This window comes from Morus notabilis, unplaced genomic scaffold (genome assembly GCF_000414095.1).
Source record: "Morus notabilis unplaced genomic scaffold, ASM41409v2 Scaffold456, whole genome shotgun sequence".
Lineage (NCBI taxonomy): Eukaryota > Viridiplantae > Streptophyta > Magnoliopsida > Rosales > Moraceae > Morus > Morus notabilis.
This window is the reverse complement of record NW_010367949.1, coordinates 246,340-262,765: the sequence shown is the minus strand read 5'-3', so window position 1 is coordinate 262,765 and position 16,426 is coordinate 246,340. Positions and strand designations below refer to the sequence as shown.

The 16,426-nt window shown below is 36.8% G+C and overlaps 1 protein-coding gene across 1 annotated transcript; it reads left to right on the top strand.

Annotated features, from left to right (window-relative positions):
- The first annotated feature begins 606 nt into the window (after nt 1–606).
- LOC21397909 (methylmalonate-semialdehyde dehydrogenase [acylating], mitochondrial) lies at nt 607–15,998 on the top strand. Its single transcript, XM_024175960.1, has 21 exons — nt 607–745; nt 1,308–1,428; nt 1,921–2,491; nt 3,903–3,994; nt 4,595–4,666; nt 4,760–4,921; nt 5,003–5,081; nt 5,209–5,363; nt 6,008–6,071; nt 6,609–6,688; nt 6,990–7,055; nt 12,222–12,272; nt 12,351–12,502; nt 13,595–13,685; nt 13,816–13,896; nt 14,744–14,821; nt 15,020–15,055; nt 15,141–15,184; nt 15,266–15,344; nt 15,714–15,804; nt 15,892–15,998. Exons 2-21 carry the CDS (start codon nt 1,411–1,413, stop codon nt 15,996–15,998), a joined length of 2,169 nt encoding a protein of 722 aa, XP_024031728.1. The 5' UTR covers nt 607–745; nt 1,308–1,410.
- The last annotated feature ends 428 nt before the right edge of the window (nt 15,999–16,426 follow it).

Here is a 16,426-nt window from a genome sequence, read left to right as displayed (position 1 = left end):
TCAAGTATAATATATGAAAAATTTGATATTTAATTTCTGTTGATTAAAATGTTTACTTTTTTCATGTAATCAATGCAACTTTTACATTTTTTAATTATTTTAAAAATAAAAATTTACTCTTACAACTTTTAAAGTTTAATAATTATAAAAAAAATAGATTTAATATTTTAAATAACATTATGCATTACAGTAAAAATAAAAACAACATACTATATCATAATTTTTAATGTTAAATATATAAATGACACATGCAAATGAATTTTTAATATTAAATATATAAATGACATATGCAAATGAATTTTTAATGTTAAATATATAATTCACATAAGTATTCTAATTATAGTTGTGCACAGGAGATTCTAAATGCCTCGTTCGTTTCGCTGATTCGAATTTAACTACAGTAAAAAGCTCTCACAAATAGTCACATTTAACTTTTTTGTTATAATAAAAAGTTCTCAAATAAAATCACATCTCAACTCAAATTCTAAACTCGAATCAGCGAAACGAATGAGCCACGTATGTTTTGTACTTTTGTTAATTGCTTTTCGAAACGTTTCACCGATACTCTATCCGTAATTGTGCGTTTTGTCTACCTCACTGAATTTCCATGGCCGACGCTGAGAAAGTGCCCAACCCTTACTTCCGTTGCCTTTGATCAGCCGGCCATTCCCCGTCGCCTTCGCCGTCTCCGTCGCCTTCGCCGTCTCCGTCGCCTTCGCCGTCTCCGTCGCCCTTGCCGTCGCCGGTAAGAATGTTTTGGCGTCAATTTCTTTTGTTCCCGGGATAGTTGGGGAAAATAAGACTCAAACTGGAATTCTCAGAATTTGCTTTTGGTTGAAATTGTGAATAAATTTCAAAATTAAGATGGCTAATTAAGGAAGGAAAGGCTGAATGTTAAGAATTCTTCTCATTTGATAGCTGCCATATGAAAATTTAGGCGCTTTATAGAAATTTCAGGAAATTTCTGTTGTCAGTTTCTCTTGCTTTTGTTTAATGTAGATTTCCGTTTGGTTCTCGAGAAAATGAGGAAAAATAAAATTAGAATTCGGATGTTTGAGTATTACCTTTGACTGAACAATCTTCAGCACACAACTTCTAAGTTAATTTCAAGTTATTCTATGGATTTTCAAGTGGGAAGGATAATCTAAGAATTGTCCTTCTAATTTAGTTGTAGCCAATGAAATGAGGTCGGCATTGATGAAAACTGAAACTTTAGGCACCGTGACAAAGTGTCGGTGACATTTCTGTCGTTTGAAGCCAATTTGTTTGAACGTTTACGAATTAACTTTTTAACTTGGTATTTTAAGGCGTTAAGCAGATTGATTAGCAAGGAAAGAGTTGATTGCAAGATTTGAACTTGATGATGATGATGAACATGACAAAGCCTGGAATGGCTCGAGCTATTAGATTATGTGGATAGGTGGTCTGGTGAGCTCTCCATATCTTGAGAATTTTTTAAATAAGTAATCACTTGAGGGAAATCATGTTTGTAAGTGAAACTTGTTGCTTTATGATAATACGAAATCAAGGATACATTAATGACTATAAAAGAAACATATATATATATATATAAACACGTGTGTTGCATTGCTTTATGATAATACGAAATCAAGGATACATTAATGACTATAAAAGAAACCTTCCATCTAAAACTTGGATGCAAGACAATTCTCTTTTATCGGAAGACGTCATTGATTTTGGTTTTCAATTTTCACCTAGTTATGAAAATATAAGTTGTATCATAGACGTAAAAGTGAAATCGGTATTATTTATTCAGTATTGAATCCCCAAAATTGTTCTCTTTACGTAATTAATTGTGGTTCTTGTAAATCTTGCATAGGATAAGGCGAATGATTAGGTAGTGCTTATGCCAAGGACATTAATTAATGTGGGTAATAGAGTTTTCGTGATTTTATGCAGGCTTTGCCACAAAATATAGAGATGAATGTTCAAACTTGCATGGAGTCAAGTGACTCACCAGGGATGCTTCCACCTCCACCTGGAACCTTTGTAGATCGTGAAGAACTTATTCAACATGTTGGTGAGTTCGCTGTGTCTCAGGGATATGTGGTAACTATTAAGCAATCCAAGAGGGATAGAGTGGTCGTCCTTGGTTGCGACAGGGGAGGTGTTTACCGTAATAGGCGTAAAACTGTTGATGAGTCCTCCGCTGAGCACACTCGCAAAAGAAAAACAGGCTCCCGGCTAACAAATTGCCCTTTTGAAGCTGTGGGTAAGAAGGATGATGGCTTGTGGGTACTTACCATTCGAAATGGAACACACAACCATGAGCCCCTAAGTGACATTTCAGAACATCCTTCTGCTCGTCGCTTTACGGAGAGAGAAGTTTTGCTAATTAAGGAGATGACAGATGCTGGCTTAAGACCTCGCCAAATATTGAAGAGACTCAGACAAAGCAATCCAGATCTATTATCCACGCCAAAACATGTTTACAATGTTAAAGCGAAAATTAGACAAGGAAATGTAACAGGTATGGTCTATTTGAACTTTAATTGCATTAAGTAAATACCATTCTTTCAGTGAATTTTAGTTTTTAGCTGTTTTCCTTCTCTCCCTTAATACAACAGCTTATACAAGGCGTATAAGGCTCTTGATTGCTCTGATATCATAAACATAACAAATCTATCTGGAATGCCATCCATATTTAGTTTCATATATACTAGTTGAAACTGCGCGTGTATGCGTGTGAGATTCTGCAGGTAAAATAAAAAAAAACATATTTATTAGGGTCACATTTGAAAAAATAGGAAAAAAAAAGAAAAATGTATAATAGGGGAAAAAAGATAAGAATGTAAAAAGGGTAGACAAGAAAAAAAAAAAAAAGAAGAGAGGGAAAAATGGAGGAAAGTTGGAAAAAAAAAATCGCACGGCAGTGTGTGAAACCGCTGTGCGAAACCTATTGTGCTCTAGTATATAGGTATAGGATACACACACACACTCGTTAATGCTGCCTACGGAAGCTTGTACCAATTTTGGTGTTTGCTTTCTTATCCTTTTAGGAGCAAAGTTAGTGGATCTAGTTAATTTGCGGGTTAGTTGCTTCAAAGACGAGGGTTACATGCCAATTATGTTGCATAATGAATCATCAAACTATTGGTAAAGTTGATGTGGAGATCTGGAGTGTGTCACTGTATGAAAAATATGTGGGCAATTATAGGAGGGAGACGTATTGCTAAATTAAGTTAATTGTAATCTGGTTTAATTTGTGGTCGGCACAAAGTGTTGGTACATCAGTGCAGTATATGGGGATTTGATTTTTCAATTTAGCCCTTTATGCAAAATTTGATTTGACTGCATTCAAATCTCCTTTGAGGACTTTGTTTAGGAGTGCCGGCTTGTTAGATTTCAGCTTCTGTTTTTTATTTTATTTTATTTTTATTTTACTTATCTTTTTTGAGTATGTTTAATGAAACGATACATGTTAGTGGCTCAAAACTTGCACCTGAAATTTTTAGAATATTCCATTCCCGTACGGAGAGGTAAAATGGAACTTTATATTTTATTGGCTAACGTCAGTTGCCATCCTTATAGTAAGCCAATGGTTATTGTGCTTGGGAAGAAATTTCTTCATGAAGATGCGTTGATGGGAGAAGATGGTTAAACTGTCTTAGGTTTGTGTTTGTTTTTGTCTATGGCTGTGTTTGGTGGAAGGAACCTGGGCTGTTCTCACTAGTGTCTCTCTCTCTCTCTCTGCTTTTTCTTGCCAATAATTTCACCATCTCTTTAAGCAGGTGAAAACCATTCATTCAGAGAGCAACAAACTATCTTTTACATTCTTGATAGGAACCCAAGAAGATTCTCTGATTTCAATTTGTGTCCTAAAAAGATGAGGAAATAAATTCTGTTTCCTCAGAGTGGGTTATGGCATGTTTATGTTGCAGTGAGGAACTTTAAATCATTGAGACCTCAAAAATCTGCTGTGAGTAACGATTACCCTGCAAGCAATCCCTCTTCTAGGCAACGCGACCCTTTGGTAAGCTTGAATGTTAATTATAGTATTATACAATGGTCAACAGTCTTACCCCAAATATGTGTACAGTGTGCTAAGAATAGATGTATAGGCACATTCACACGCAGACACCTACCTCATTTGAAACTTTTAGAAAAACTTTTTTTTTTCTCTTAAAAACTTGGTCTCAAAATTTAAGTTGTGTTTGCAATTTAGTTCATCAAATAGGCTCTAGCATACTATCCAAGTTGTTAACAAATTTCTGTGAGTGACGGGGGTTTTATAAAATGTAAAGGTGAAAATGCCAACTAATGGGACTTTTTTCTCAAATGAATCAGCTAATATTCACAAATATCACTCATCAACATAGGTATTTACAAGTTTGGCAGACTTAGCTGGTTGGGCTTAGTTGCATAGACTAATTAAGCTTAATGATCAATTTTAAATAGAAAAGTTTAAGAGAAATTGTAAACTAGATATATTTTTTAAGGAGGGATTAGTGCAATTTACCTTATATTTACTATCTTTATGTGTCACAATATGAGCTTTATTTGAATTATTGGTCTCCCTTCTTTTCTTTCATTTCAGCTAACTGGATTTGAACTCATTCTGCATGTATTATAGAGGGTTCCCAATCTCATCGGTGGTAGATTTGTTGATTCACAATCTTTTGCCTCTATTGATGTTATCAACCCGGTAAGGAAACTGCTCTTAAAAATGCTTCTCCTGTGTCTACATGTTAGTATGAAGATAACTGTTGGTCAACATGTGTACCTTTCTTAATTATAGGCAACACAGCACATTGTTTCTCATGTTCCTTTAACAACAAGTGAAGAGTTCAAAGCGGCAGTATTTTCAGCTAAGCGCGCTTTTACTCCATGGAGAAACACACCAATTATGAATCGTCAACGCATTATGTTCAAATTCCAAGAACTTATCCGAAGAGACATCGTAAGTATAGTGATCTCTGTTTGAAGTTACGTTATACAAGCCCCAAGATTTGTTAATTTGAATCACAATATGTCTTCCCAGGATAAGCTTGCAATGTGCATTACTACAGAACATGGCAAAGCGTTGAAGGATGCATATGGTGATATATTACGTGGGCTAGGTTAGTTTCTGACTTTTCCTGTTTTTTTTTTTTTTTTTTTTTTTTCTTTTTTTTTTTTTTTTTTTTTTTTAATCATTTATTGTTATTGTTATGCGGGTGATGGTTGAAGTTAACTCCTTTTTCATAGAGGTGGTGGAACATGCCTGTGGCATGGCAACCCTGCAAATGGGAGAGTTTGTTTCCAATATAACTAATGGAATTGATACATACAGCACTAGAGAGCCTCTTGGTGTTTGTGCTGGGATCTGCCCCTTTGAGTTTCCAGCTATGATTCCCTTATGGGTAAGTTTGCTGTTTTATTTTCTCCATAGTTGTCTTCCTTTTTTTTTGTGTGTTATATTTTCATTCTGGCAAGTGTTCTTTTATGCTTGATCAGATTGTTTCCAATGCCATTCGTTTTATTTAGACACAACCTACCCAAGTTTAATTCCTGTTCAACGGTGTTGTTTTTACTGTAGTGATGCAGAGTTAACTTTCAGATTGTTCAGGATGTGCTTCGAAATGCTATTGTCTATGCTACTTTAAGCTCCTGGATTTTTTTCTTTTTCTTGGGTGGGGAGTGGAGAGAACAGAACACATATAGTACAGCTATGGGAGCCAAAATGAAAATATACAAGTAATTTTTAAGATGTGGTGGAACCTTGTACAACACTGAATATTAAAAAAAGAACATGCAATATTTAAAGATGGGGTGGATACTTTTTCCGCCTTTCACATTAGGGTTATGTTTTGTGGTTTTGTAACTTTATTGTGCTCAATACTTTAGGATGTCTGTATGGTTCTTGTCTGCTTGGTATAAATAAGTCACCATAATGGAATAAAAAAGAAAGCTTATTATGTGCTGAAAAGTCTCTTTGATGTGTTTATATTTTGAGAGAGAGCTTATTATATGCTGAAAAGTCCGTGCATATACTTTCTCCATGCAGATGTTTCCTGTTGCAGTCACATGTGGCAATACATTTGTTCTAAAGCCATCAGAGAAAGATCCAGGTGATAAGAACCCTCGGAGTGAATTGATCCTGGAAAGTGTTTTATTAGATGTGTGGAACTAGGAACTCAAGTCATGTATGTCCTAACTTTAGCTTTTAGATGAGATGTGAAACTGGTGTAGTTTTTTCCTTGTCCTGATGCAGATCACTGTAAAAAGATACCTGATACTTCCTGCTATATTTTCTGTTTTAGTATAATCTATGACATTTTATATTGTTCCTTGAAATTCAAGAAAAATATATTTATATAAAAACTTAAATGTGTTCCATATTGATCCCCGCAGATAAGGTGATTTGGATAAAGATAGTAAATGAATAAGCTTCTTGAATTGCTTAATTATTTTTTCGGCTTCATGATAGTGGAAACTGAAAAAACCGACTTCTCTTGGCAACAAATAGAAATAATAAGTTTACTTGGGTGTCTTTTTTTTTTTTTTTTTGAACTGGAAGTTTACTTATTATGTAATAACTTCATTGATCATTTAACATGCATGAGCTTAGGCATAAATAGAAATCAACGGGTATTGCATCTTTTCAGGGGTTTCTTTGATGCTGGCAGAGTTAGCAATTGAAGCTGGTTTGCCTAATGGTGTCTTAAATATTGTTCATGGAACTAACGTAAGATTTACCTTTACTTTTCGTCTAGAATCTTTGTTCATCCACCTTCGCCTATTACTATCTTTTGGTCACGGGCAAGATAAAATGTAACAAAGAAATATTTCTTTTCCTTGCAACTTATCTGCCTCATAATTCCATTGTAATGTCACAAGCATTTCTGCTACTGTTTTGTCTATACCATTTACCTTATGTGCAGATATCTTAGCTTTTTCCATATAATCGTCAGACCCTATTGCTTTGCTTTATGCTTTGATATGCTTTCTTTTTATAAATTCTCATCTTCCAAACTTGTTTTGAGCAGGATATCGTCAATGCTATTTGTGATGATGACAACATCAGAGCTATTTCATTTGTTGGACCAAGTAGGGTAAGTTATTCCTCAGCTTTGAATTAATTGCTGCCTTCTGGTTCTTTCTAATTTTAATCTTGTATCTCTAGTCATTTCTTGGTTACAAAATTTGGTTGTCCTTAGTCTTGTCTTATTTATTCTTTTCTACTGTGTAAAGTGTCGGATTATGTGGATTATTTTGAGAAAGTTTTATTAGTTTCCTGATTCTTAGGAGATTTAGCTAGCTGTATATTCTAGTGGTTTATTTTCAAATTTTTAGGAGATTCTTTTGCTGATTCTTAGGCCCTCATATTTGTATTTATACCTCCTGTTGTAACCTAATTCGGTATCAATGAATAAGCTATTCTCTCATTTGTTTTTCCTCATGGTATCAGAGCTTTAGGCTTATTCCTGAGATTTCTTCCGTGATAGTCTGGCCGAATTCCTTCTTCCATCCCATTCGTCCATTCTCTCTTCTTTCTGGTCGACCTCTTAACCATGTCTGAATCAGTGGAAACCACAGCAACATCGGACGCTCCAGTAACAGAGAGTGTAGTCGCTGTCCAGCTCGGAGACCTGCAAAATATTCAGGCAGCATATCGACTGAACGGAAATAATTATTTGAAATGGTCACAGCTTGTTTGGACGTTCTTGAAGGGTCGGGGAAAATTAAGCCACTTACTAGGCATGGGTCCTTCGAAGGATGATCCGAAGTTTGCTGCATGGGATGAACAAGATTCGATGGTGATGTCTTGGTTATGGAATTCGATGCTACCAGAGATAAGTGATACGTGCATGTTTCTCGGATCCGCCAAGGAAATTTGGGATGCTATCTGACAAACATATTCCAAGGTCAATGATGTTGCTCAAATCTATGAAGTTAAGACAAAGATTCATGCAACCAAACAAGGTACACGAACTGTCACAGAATATTCGAGTTTTTTACAAGGCATGTGGCAGGAAATGAACCACTATCAATGCATTCAGATGCGCTGTAGTGAGGATGCAGCGATTTTAAAGCGATTTGTTGAGAAGGAACGTATCTACGACTTTCTTGCCGGTCTTAATGTTGACTTTGATGCGGCCAGAGTGCAGATTTTGGGGAAACCAGAATTGCCGTCATTAAACGAAACCATTTCGATTATCCGTACAGAGGAAGGAAGACGAAGTGTTATGTTGGAGACAGATGGAGGAGATGGATCTGCCATGGTGTCCAAAGCTGTGAAGGCTAATGAAGGGAAGGAAACCATCCCTATTTCACCATTTGTTCCAGCCAATCCACCATTTGTTCCCACCAATCAACCCAAATCTGTCAATAGGGATAGGGACTCACTGTTTTGCACATACTGCAAAAAACACCGCCATACGAAGGACCGCTGTTGGAAGCTTCACGGGAGACCCAACCGGGCTGTTAATGACAGGGGACAAGCACATGTTGCGAGCACTCAATCACATGATGAAGGAGGTTCTGGTTCGCATGATGTGACGCTAGGTTTTCACAAGGAAGGAATTGAAAAATTGAGAAGTTTGTTGGAGACACTTGAAAAACCTTCCACGACAGGTACGGGTGGTACATGTTCACTGGCGTTTTCAGGTATTTCTTCCTCTTCTTGTGCTATTAGTGTCTCAGAAAAAATTTCTCCACATACTTGGGTGATAGACTCCGGAGCCACCGACCATATGACTTACACCCCTAAATATTTCACGTCCTATACACCATGTTCCAGTCTCCGAAAGATAACTATAGCCGATGGATCAGTTATTACCGTAGCCGGACAAGGAGACATTTATATCAATAATTCCCTCACCCTTAAAAATGCTCTTCATGTTCCAAAATTGTCGGCAAATTTGGTTTCTATTCGAAAACTCACCAAAGATTTCAATTGCAATGTAACATTCTTTCCATCACATTGTGTGTTTCAAGAACAGGGCACGAAGAGGAAGATTGGACGTGCTAGTGAGAGGGACGGTCTTTACTACCTGGAAAGTCGAAGTGGAAGAGCTAAAGTGAAGATTCCCCATCTGCAACATTTCTTTCAGAGTCGGTCATGTCAAACAACAATAAAATTTGGCTTTATCATCGTCGTTTAGGTCATCCTTCATTCAATGTTCTTAAGTTAATGTTTCCTTCATTGTTCAAAGGGTCCAATCTAGAGTCTTTTCATTGTAATGAGTGTGAACTTGCCAAGCACAAACGTGCCTCTTTTCCAATAAGTAATACAAAAACTCTCAATCCTTTTTATCTTATTCATAGTGATATTTGGGGACCCTCAACTGTTCCAAACATTTCTGGCGCTAAGTGGTTTGTTTCCTTCATCAATGATTGTACTCGAGTAACGTGGATATACTTGTTGAAGAATAAATCTGAAGTTGGTACCGTGTTTCCCAATTTTTATAACATGATGAAGACACAATTTGATGTAAAAATCAAACGATTTCGTTTAGACAACGCCAAAGATTATTTCAATCAAATCCTTTCTCCATTTTTTCAAAGAGAGGGAATCATACACGAGTCTTCATGTGTCAGTACACCACAGCAAAATGGGGTAGCCGAACAGAAAAATGGTCATCTCTTGGATGTTACTAGAACCTTGTTGTTTCATAAACATGTTCCTAAATCATACTGGGGGGAAGCAGTTCTAACTACTGACCATCTTATCAACAGACTTCCTACGAGGGTTCTTAACTTCAAAAGTCCCATGGAGATTCTAATGAATTTTTTCCCTAACTTCCAGGCTTCCAATAACCTCATTCCCAGAATTTTTGGGAGCGTTGCCTTTGTTCATATTCATTCTCAAAACAGGGGGAAACTTGATCCACGTGCTTTTCGTTGTCTTTATCGGATATTCTTCTACCCAAAAGGGGTATAAGTGTTTCCATCCATCCACAAGAAAATTCTTTGTTACTGCTGATGTTACATTCATTGAGAATGAGTCCTTCTTTCAACATACCTATCTTCAGGGGGAGAATTTAGTTGAAGATAGAGCGAGGGACTTGCTTCTTGACTTTCCATCCATTCCTTCGTCCGTCCAGTCCATTCCTCCCGAGTCTGTTCCATCTACCATTCCTCCCGAGTCTGTTCCTGTTCCAGTTCCACCGTCAGATGAGGGAATCCAAGACAATACTCAACCATTGAAGCAGTATTTCAGGAAGAAAGTTCGCGTTCCTCAATCTGTGCAGGTACAATCTCCTGTTAGTGCTACTGTTCAGATTCCCGAAATTGGTATCTTAACCACAGAAAGTCAGACATCATCAGCCAAACCTAGCCAACCCCTAGAAAATCATGAAAAATCAGGAGATGAAGACCTACCCATTGCACTCAGAAAAGGAACTAGAGCTTGCACCAAACATCCACTATGCCTATTCCTGACCTACCAAAACCTCTCCCAAAGTCATAGAGCCTTCCTAAGTAGTCTCCATACCATAACCATTCCAAGAAATTTATCTGAGGCACTATGGGACAGGAAATGGGAGGATGCTATGAAAGTGGAGATGGAGGCACAAAGAATAATACGTGGGAGTTGGTCGAGTTGCCAAAAGGGGTTAAACCAGTTGGATGTAGATGGGTGTTCACCATAAAATACAAGTCGGATGGCTCAATTGAAAGATACAAAGCGAGGTTGGTTGCCAAAGGGTATACTCAAACCTATGGCATCGATTATCTTGAGACGTTTGCACCGGTTGCAAAGATGAGCACAGTGCGAGTCCTGTTGTCGTTGGCTGCAAATTTCGGATGGAATCTACAGCAATTTGATGTTAAAAATGCCTTTTTGCACGTAGATCTGGAGGAAGAGATATACATGGAAGTTCCTCCCGGGTTTCAATCAAAAGAAGGTACGGTATGTAAGCTGAAGAAGGCGCTCTATGGGCTCAAGCAATCGCCAAGAGCTTGGTTTGGAAGACTCACCAAGGTAATGATTGCCGCAGGATACAAGCAAAGCCAAGGAGACCATACCTTGTTTGTGAGACATTCGGATCCAGGGGGAGTGACGGCATTATTGGTGTATGTAGACGACATGATAGTAACGGGCAATGATACTAGAGAAATGCAAGAGCTAAAGTAGCGGCTTCTGAAGGAATTTGATATAAAGGAGCTTGGGAGATTAAAATACTTTCTTGGTATTGAGGTGGCGCACTCAAAGCAAGGAATTTTCATTTCACAACAAAAGTATGTATTGGATTTGCTAAAGGACACAGGGAAGCTAGGCTGTAAACCTATGGATACACCTATTGAGTTCAACCATGGACTATGTGAGGCACCTGAAGATTCGGCAGTAGATAAGAGTTCCTATCAAAGGCTTGTTGGGAGGCTGATTTATTTGACACACACAAGGTTAGATATTGGATTTGCTGTTAGTGTTGTAAGCAGATTCATGCACAACCCTAAGGAAATGCATCTCAAGGCGGTCCACAGAATTCTGCAATACCTGAAGGGCAACCCTAGGAAAGGTATTTTGTTCAAAAGAGGACAACGCATGACCCTCGAAGCCTATACCGACGTGGATTATGCAGGATCATTAGACGATAGAAGGTCAACCTCGGGTTACTGTACTTTTGTAGGAGGGAACCTTGTCACATGGAGAAGTAAAAAACAGAATGTGGTCGCAAGGTCAAGTGAGGAGTCAGAATTTAGATCACTGGCAGTGGGAATTTGTGAACTGTTGTGGTTAAAGATTATACTGGACGACTTGAAGATAAAGTTGGAAGGACCAATGAGGTTGTACTGCGACAACAAATAAGCTATCAGTATAGCTCACAACCCCGTGCAACACGACAGGACGAAGCATATAGAAGTCGATAGGCACTTTATTAAGGAAAAACTCGAAAGTGGCTTAATTTGCACTCTGTTTGTTTCTTCGAAGGATCAATTGGCGGACGTTCTTACCAAGGGTCTGTCAAGTGCCATGTTTCAGAATATAATTAACAAGCTTGGAATGGAAGACATCCATTTACCAGCTTGAGGGGGAGTGTCGGATTATGTGGATTATTTTGGGAAAGTTTTATTAGTTTCCTGATTCTTAGGAGATTTAGCTAGCTGTATATTCTGGTGGTTTATTTCCAGATTTTTAGGAGATTCTTTTTCTGATTCTTAGGCCCTCATATTTGTATTTATACTAGGCCCTCATATTTGTATTTATACCTCCCGTTGTAACCAAATTCAGTATCAATGAATAAGCTATTCTCTCATTTTTTTTCCTCATAAAGGATGGTGCTTACATTTATTCAAGAGCATCAGCCAAAGGGAAACGCATCCAGGTACTTTTATTTCTAACATTCTGCAGTTGCTACCATGAGTTGAGATCAATCTGATTTTTCTGCTGCTGTTGTATTTAGTCCAACGTTGGAGCCAAAAATCATGCAGTTGTTATGCATGACGCAAGCATGGATGCTACCTTAAATGCACTTGTTGCTGCTGGTTTTGGTGCCGCTGGACAAAAGTGCACGTCAATCAGTGTTATTGTTTTTGTTGGAGGCATAAATCCATGGTGTAGTAGTTTCTTTCCCTTGCATGTTTTGCACTTCTTTTGTGCTCAAAATATCTATAAAAAGTTAAGCTGTTCAACCCAACCACTGCTTCTTGTATGAATTGTTTCCATTCCTCACTCTTTGAGATTTAAGGGCATGTTTCACTTGATTGTAACTGGATGTAATGGGAAAGGGAGGTTTTGGAGGCGAAAAAAAGTAACAAGAAAAGGGATATTTACTTACCTGTTAGGAGGTTGAATTGGAATCAATCTAATTCACTTTCTAGTGTTGACTTACTTTAGGTATAAGCATTGTTGTAGTTTACGTACCAATATGTCCTCCAACAATTAATGAGTGGCTAAAAATTAATGAGGGTATAAAAGTAGTATTTGTTTTATGCTCCAAAAGGAAACAAAGCCATGGGTAGGTTGGGCACCAAATTAGCATTTCTTGTTTTGCAAGTATACACACGAATGGGCTTGTAAGGGAAACACTGCATTTCCCTTTTCCGTTTATGATTAGTAAACATACCTTAAGTTTCGTGAAGTTTCCTCTAAGCTTAGTTGGTGAGGTTTGTATGGATTCTGGGGCTAGGTTTAGAAATCCGGATCCTATGTTTCGTTGGATGGGAAAGAGTTAGAGCTTGTTTGGTAGCATAGAAAAGTGGAAGAAGGGAGAAGGGTTAGGGGATTAGTGGAAGGATTTTGGGACTCATAGTTGTTTGGTACGAGAGAAAAGAGGAGGGAATGGTTTAAATGAGGTATTTAAGTTTTGCAATCCTTCGAAGAACCCAGTTTTAATCTCTTCCAAAATATTCAGAAAAATATTAAAATGGTGTTTCTGTAAAATGGCCGATTTCTAAGGAAGAATTTAACAAATTTCTGAATTATTTGGGTGGAGGAAAAAAATGACTGTTTTTGGTAAATCTCATATTTATCGACTAAAATAATTCGTAAATATGAGTAAATATCATATTTACCGACTAATTAATGGGTAAGTCCCATATTTACTGAGTAAGCCTGGTCATTTTATTCATTACTGGTACATCCAGTCACTACCAAAATGAGAAAAGAAAAGTGGGTTATTTATTACAATTTCTCCATAAACAACAGGGCGGATAAACTAGTGGAGCGTGCTAAAGCCCTTAAAGTTAATGCTGGAACAGAAACGGATGTAGATCTTGGTCCGGTGATAAGCAAGCAGGTGCATGATTGGAGCTTTTGACCAATAAATTCATATTTGCTTTTGAAGAATGGTTTCAGATAAGTTTTGGCTTCATTTTCTTAAGCACTTCATGTTTCTTTTGTTCTGCTTATATATTCGTTACTGCCAGGCAAAGGAGCAAATCTGCCGATTGATCCAAACAAGTATTGAAAGTGGTGCGAAACTTCTGCTTGATGGAAGAAACATTGTGGTACTTATTTTATCTGTGCATCATTTTTGATCCGTTAATCATTTTAGTTTAGTTTTCTGTTTCTACAATATGGATTCTTTTAGTAACATATTAATTATGTCTACGTATTAATGATTTAGAGGTAAAATATTGCATCCAATGATATACCTCAATTTAATATTTTGCTGTTAATAATAACCAATAAGTGCAGATAACTTTTTCTTCCTAGCTTTCCTTTTTGGGGATTGAACAATAAAGTCTGGAGAATGGATGCTGAAATTATTTTTCTTTTGTTTTCTTTTACGGATATTAGCCATTTGAATATGTTATAATGCAAGGATAGTTAACAAGCAACGCAACAATCATTTCAAAGTAAAATGTGATTTCAAGATTCTCTGTGTTTGTCGATGCTCTTGGTTAGAGGTGATGTCATTATGAAACGACATTGCTTTCGAGAGATATGCCGTTCTTCTAAATAGCATGACATAGATGTGTAAACTTTTAATTTCCACTTTTACCGCCAAAAAAAAAGAAGGAATAAAATGGTAACTACTACGTGATTTAGAACACATAATTTTTGGTATCACTTGTAAGGTTTCATTTCATACCTCCCTCAAGAAAAAAATCTCTTTCTTTTTTATAAATTATCAACAGGCGTTAGAACAGTTTGCAAGTTTTCCTTTTCTCCATTATGATTAAACATACCATTAAACAGCTTTTTCTGTTGATATTTGTTTTTTTTTTTGTTTTGTTTTTTCGAAAAGTAAAATCCTTGTTTGCTCTTTTATTTCCTCCTGAGAATTACAGATTAGATTTAAAAACTAGCTTGCCCGTTTTTCACATTGTTGTTTTTTCAAATAATAACTAGGTTCCGCAATATGAGCATGGCAACTTCATTGGTCCCACCATCTTATCCGACATCACTGTTAACATGGAATGTTATAGGGTATGTCAAGTACCTTTGCAAGATGGAACGCTAGTGCGGAAGTGCCTGAATTATTATTATTATTATTATTATTTTGTTTTTTGTGGGAGGGGGGAAGAATGATATTCCATTTCTTTGAGTTCTTTTCCTTATTGACTTGAAGCACGTTTCTTCTAAGCATCTCAAGAATATAACATATTGATCTCTTGTTTCTCACAGGAGGAACTTTTGGGCCCAGTCCTCCTCTGTATGCAGGTAGCTATTACCTATCTCATTTAACCTACATGACAAGTGGGTTATTTTATGTTTTAAAAGATATACTGTTTATTATTCGACACAGGTCGCGAGCATTGAGGAGGCCATACACATCGTTAACAGAAATGAGTATGCTCAAGTTTATACTTTTGACCACCATTTTTTCTAATTATCTTTCGAAGCTCATATCCACTTGCTACCCTCTTATAGATACGGCATTGGAGCTTCAATATTTACAACATCCGGTATAGCAGCAAGAAAATTCCAAGCTGAGGTTGAAGTCGGGCAAGTAATAAGGCACATTCCATTGTAGCACGTCTTGAGCTTAGCTGATCCATGTTTTCAAGACAATAGGACAATAGGACAGTGCAAGTAGTCAAAGTAAAAATACTAAAAATTTCCATTTTCTAATTCTTTACCCTCGCGACCTTAAGTGTAATAGATGAGCAGAACTAAAGATAGTAGTATGTTTTGTTATTAGTTCAATGGCATTGGTTAGCCAAACCCTAGTAATAAGAAACCATCCAAAAATTTTTAATAGTAGAATAAAAACAAATACCCAAAATCCCTCAAAAAACCAAAAATATTCGGACGTTTTGTGAATTGAGTTGTTTTTCATTTCTACTATCTATGTTATATGGAATGGTTTTTGGCCCAGGTTGGCATTAATGTTCCTATCTCAGTCCCACTGCCCCTTTCCTCATTTACAAGCTCCAGGCCATCTTTTGCCGCTGATCACAACTTCGATGGTAGAACAAGCACATTCGATGTTACCCGCTTTAGCAACTATTATGAAAAATGAATTGGATCTGATTTTCTAGTTCTGTGAATTGCAGGTAAGGCAGGAATTCAGTTTTACACCCAAGTAAAGACTGTTACTCAACAATGGAAGGATTTATTGGGCAGTGATGGTGGAGCCTCTGTGGCACTGCCAAGTTCATAGACTAGGAAAAATGTTCTTAGTGTGAATATCTTATATTTATTTTAGTATTGTATAGTCTCTTTATATTTATATTTATATATATATATATATATATATATGTGTGTGTGTGTGTGTGTATGTGTGTGTAATATAATAATTAGATAAGGCCAGACTAATCGGATCAGATCAAGATGTGGATCTAATTAGATAATGTTATAAATTATAACAAAAATAAATCACACTCGTCAATGTATTATACTACTGTTGTACTTTTCTTGTATAAGATAAGATTTTCTTTCCCCTCTTTTTTACGACCCTCAAAAGCAATTGTCTTCGGACTCCATTCGTCCAAAATTTCACTTCCATTAGTATTATCTTGTCCTCCCATCCTCAGCAAAAAGCCAAAAACCAAAGGATCACTCCTTTTGGCGGTGCAAGGTGATTGTTCA

What these genes read in the sequence shown, in the direction of transcription:
- LOC21397909 (XM_024175960.1), top strand. An exon ending in CTATTGATGTTATCAACCCG is followed by an intron (nt 4,667 to 4,759) that starts GTAAGGAAACTG and finishes TCTTAATTATAG; the next exon opens with GCAACACAGCACATTGTTTC. An exon ending in CGCTGATCACAACTTCGATG is followed by an intron (nt 15,805 to 15,891) that starts GTAGAACAAGCA and finishes TGTGAATTGCAG; the next exon opens with GTAAGGCAGGAATTCAGTTT.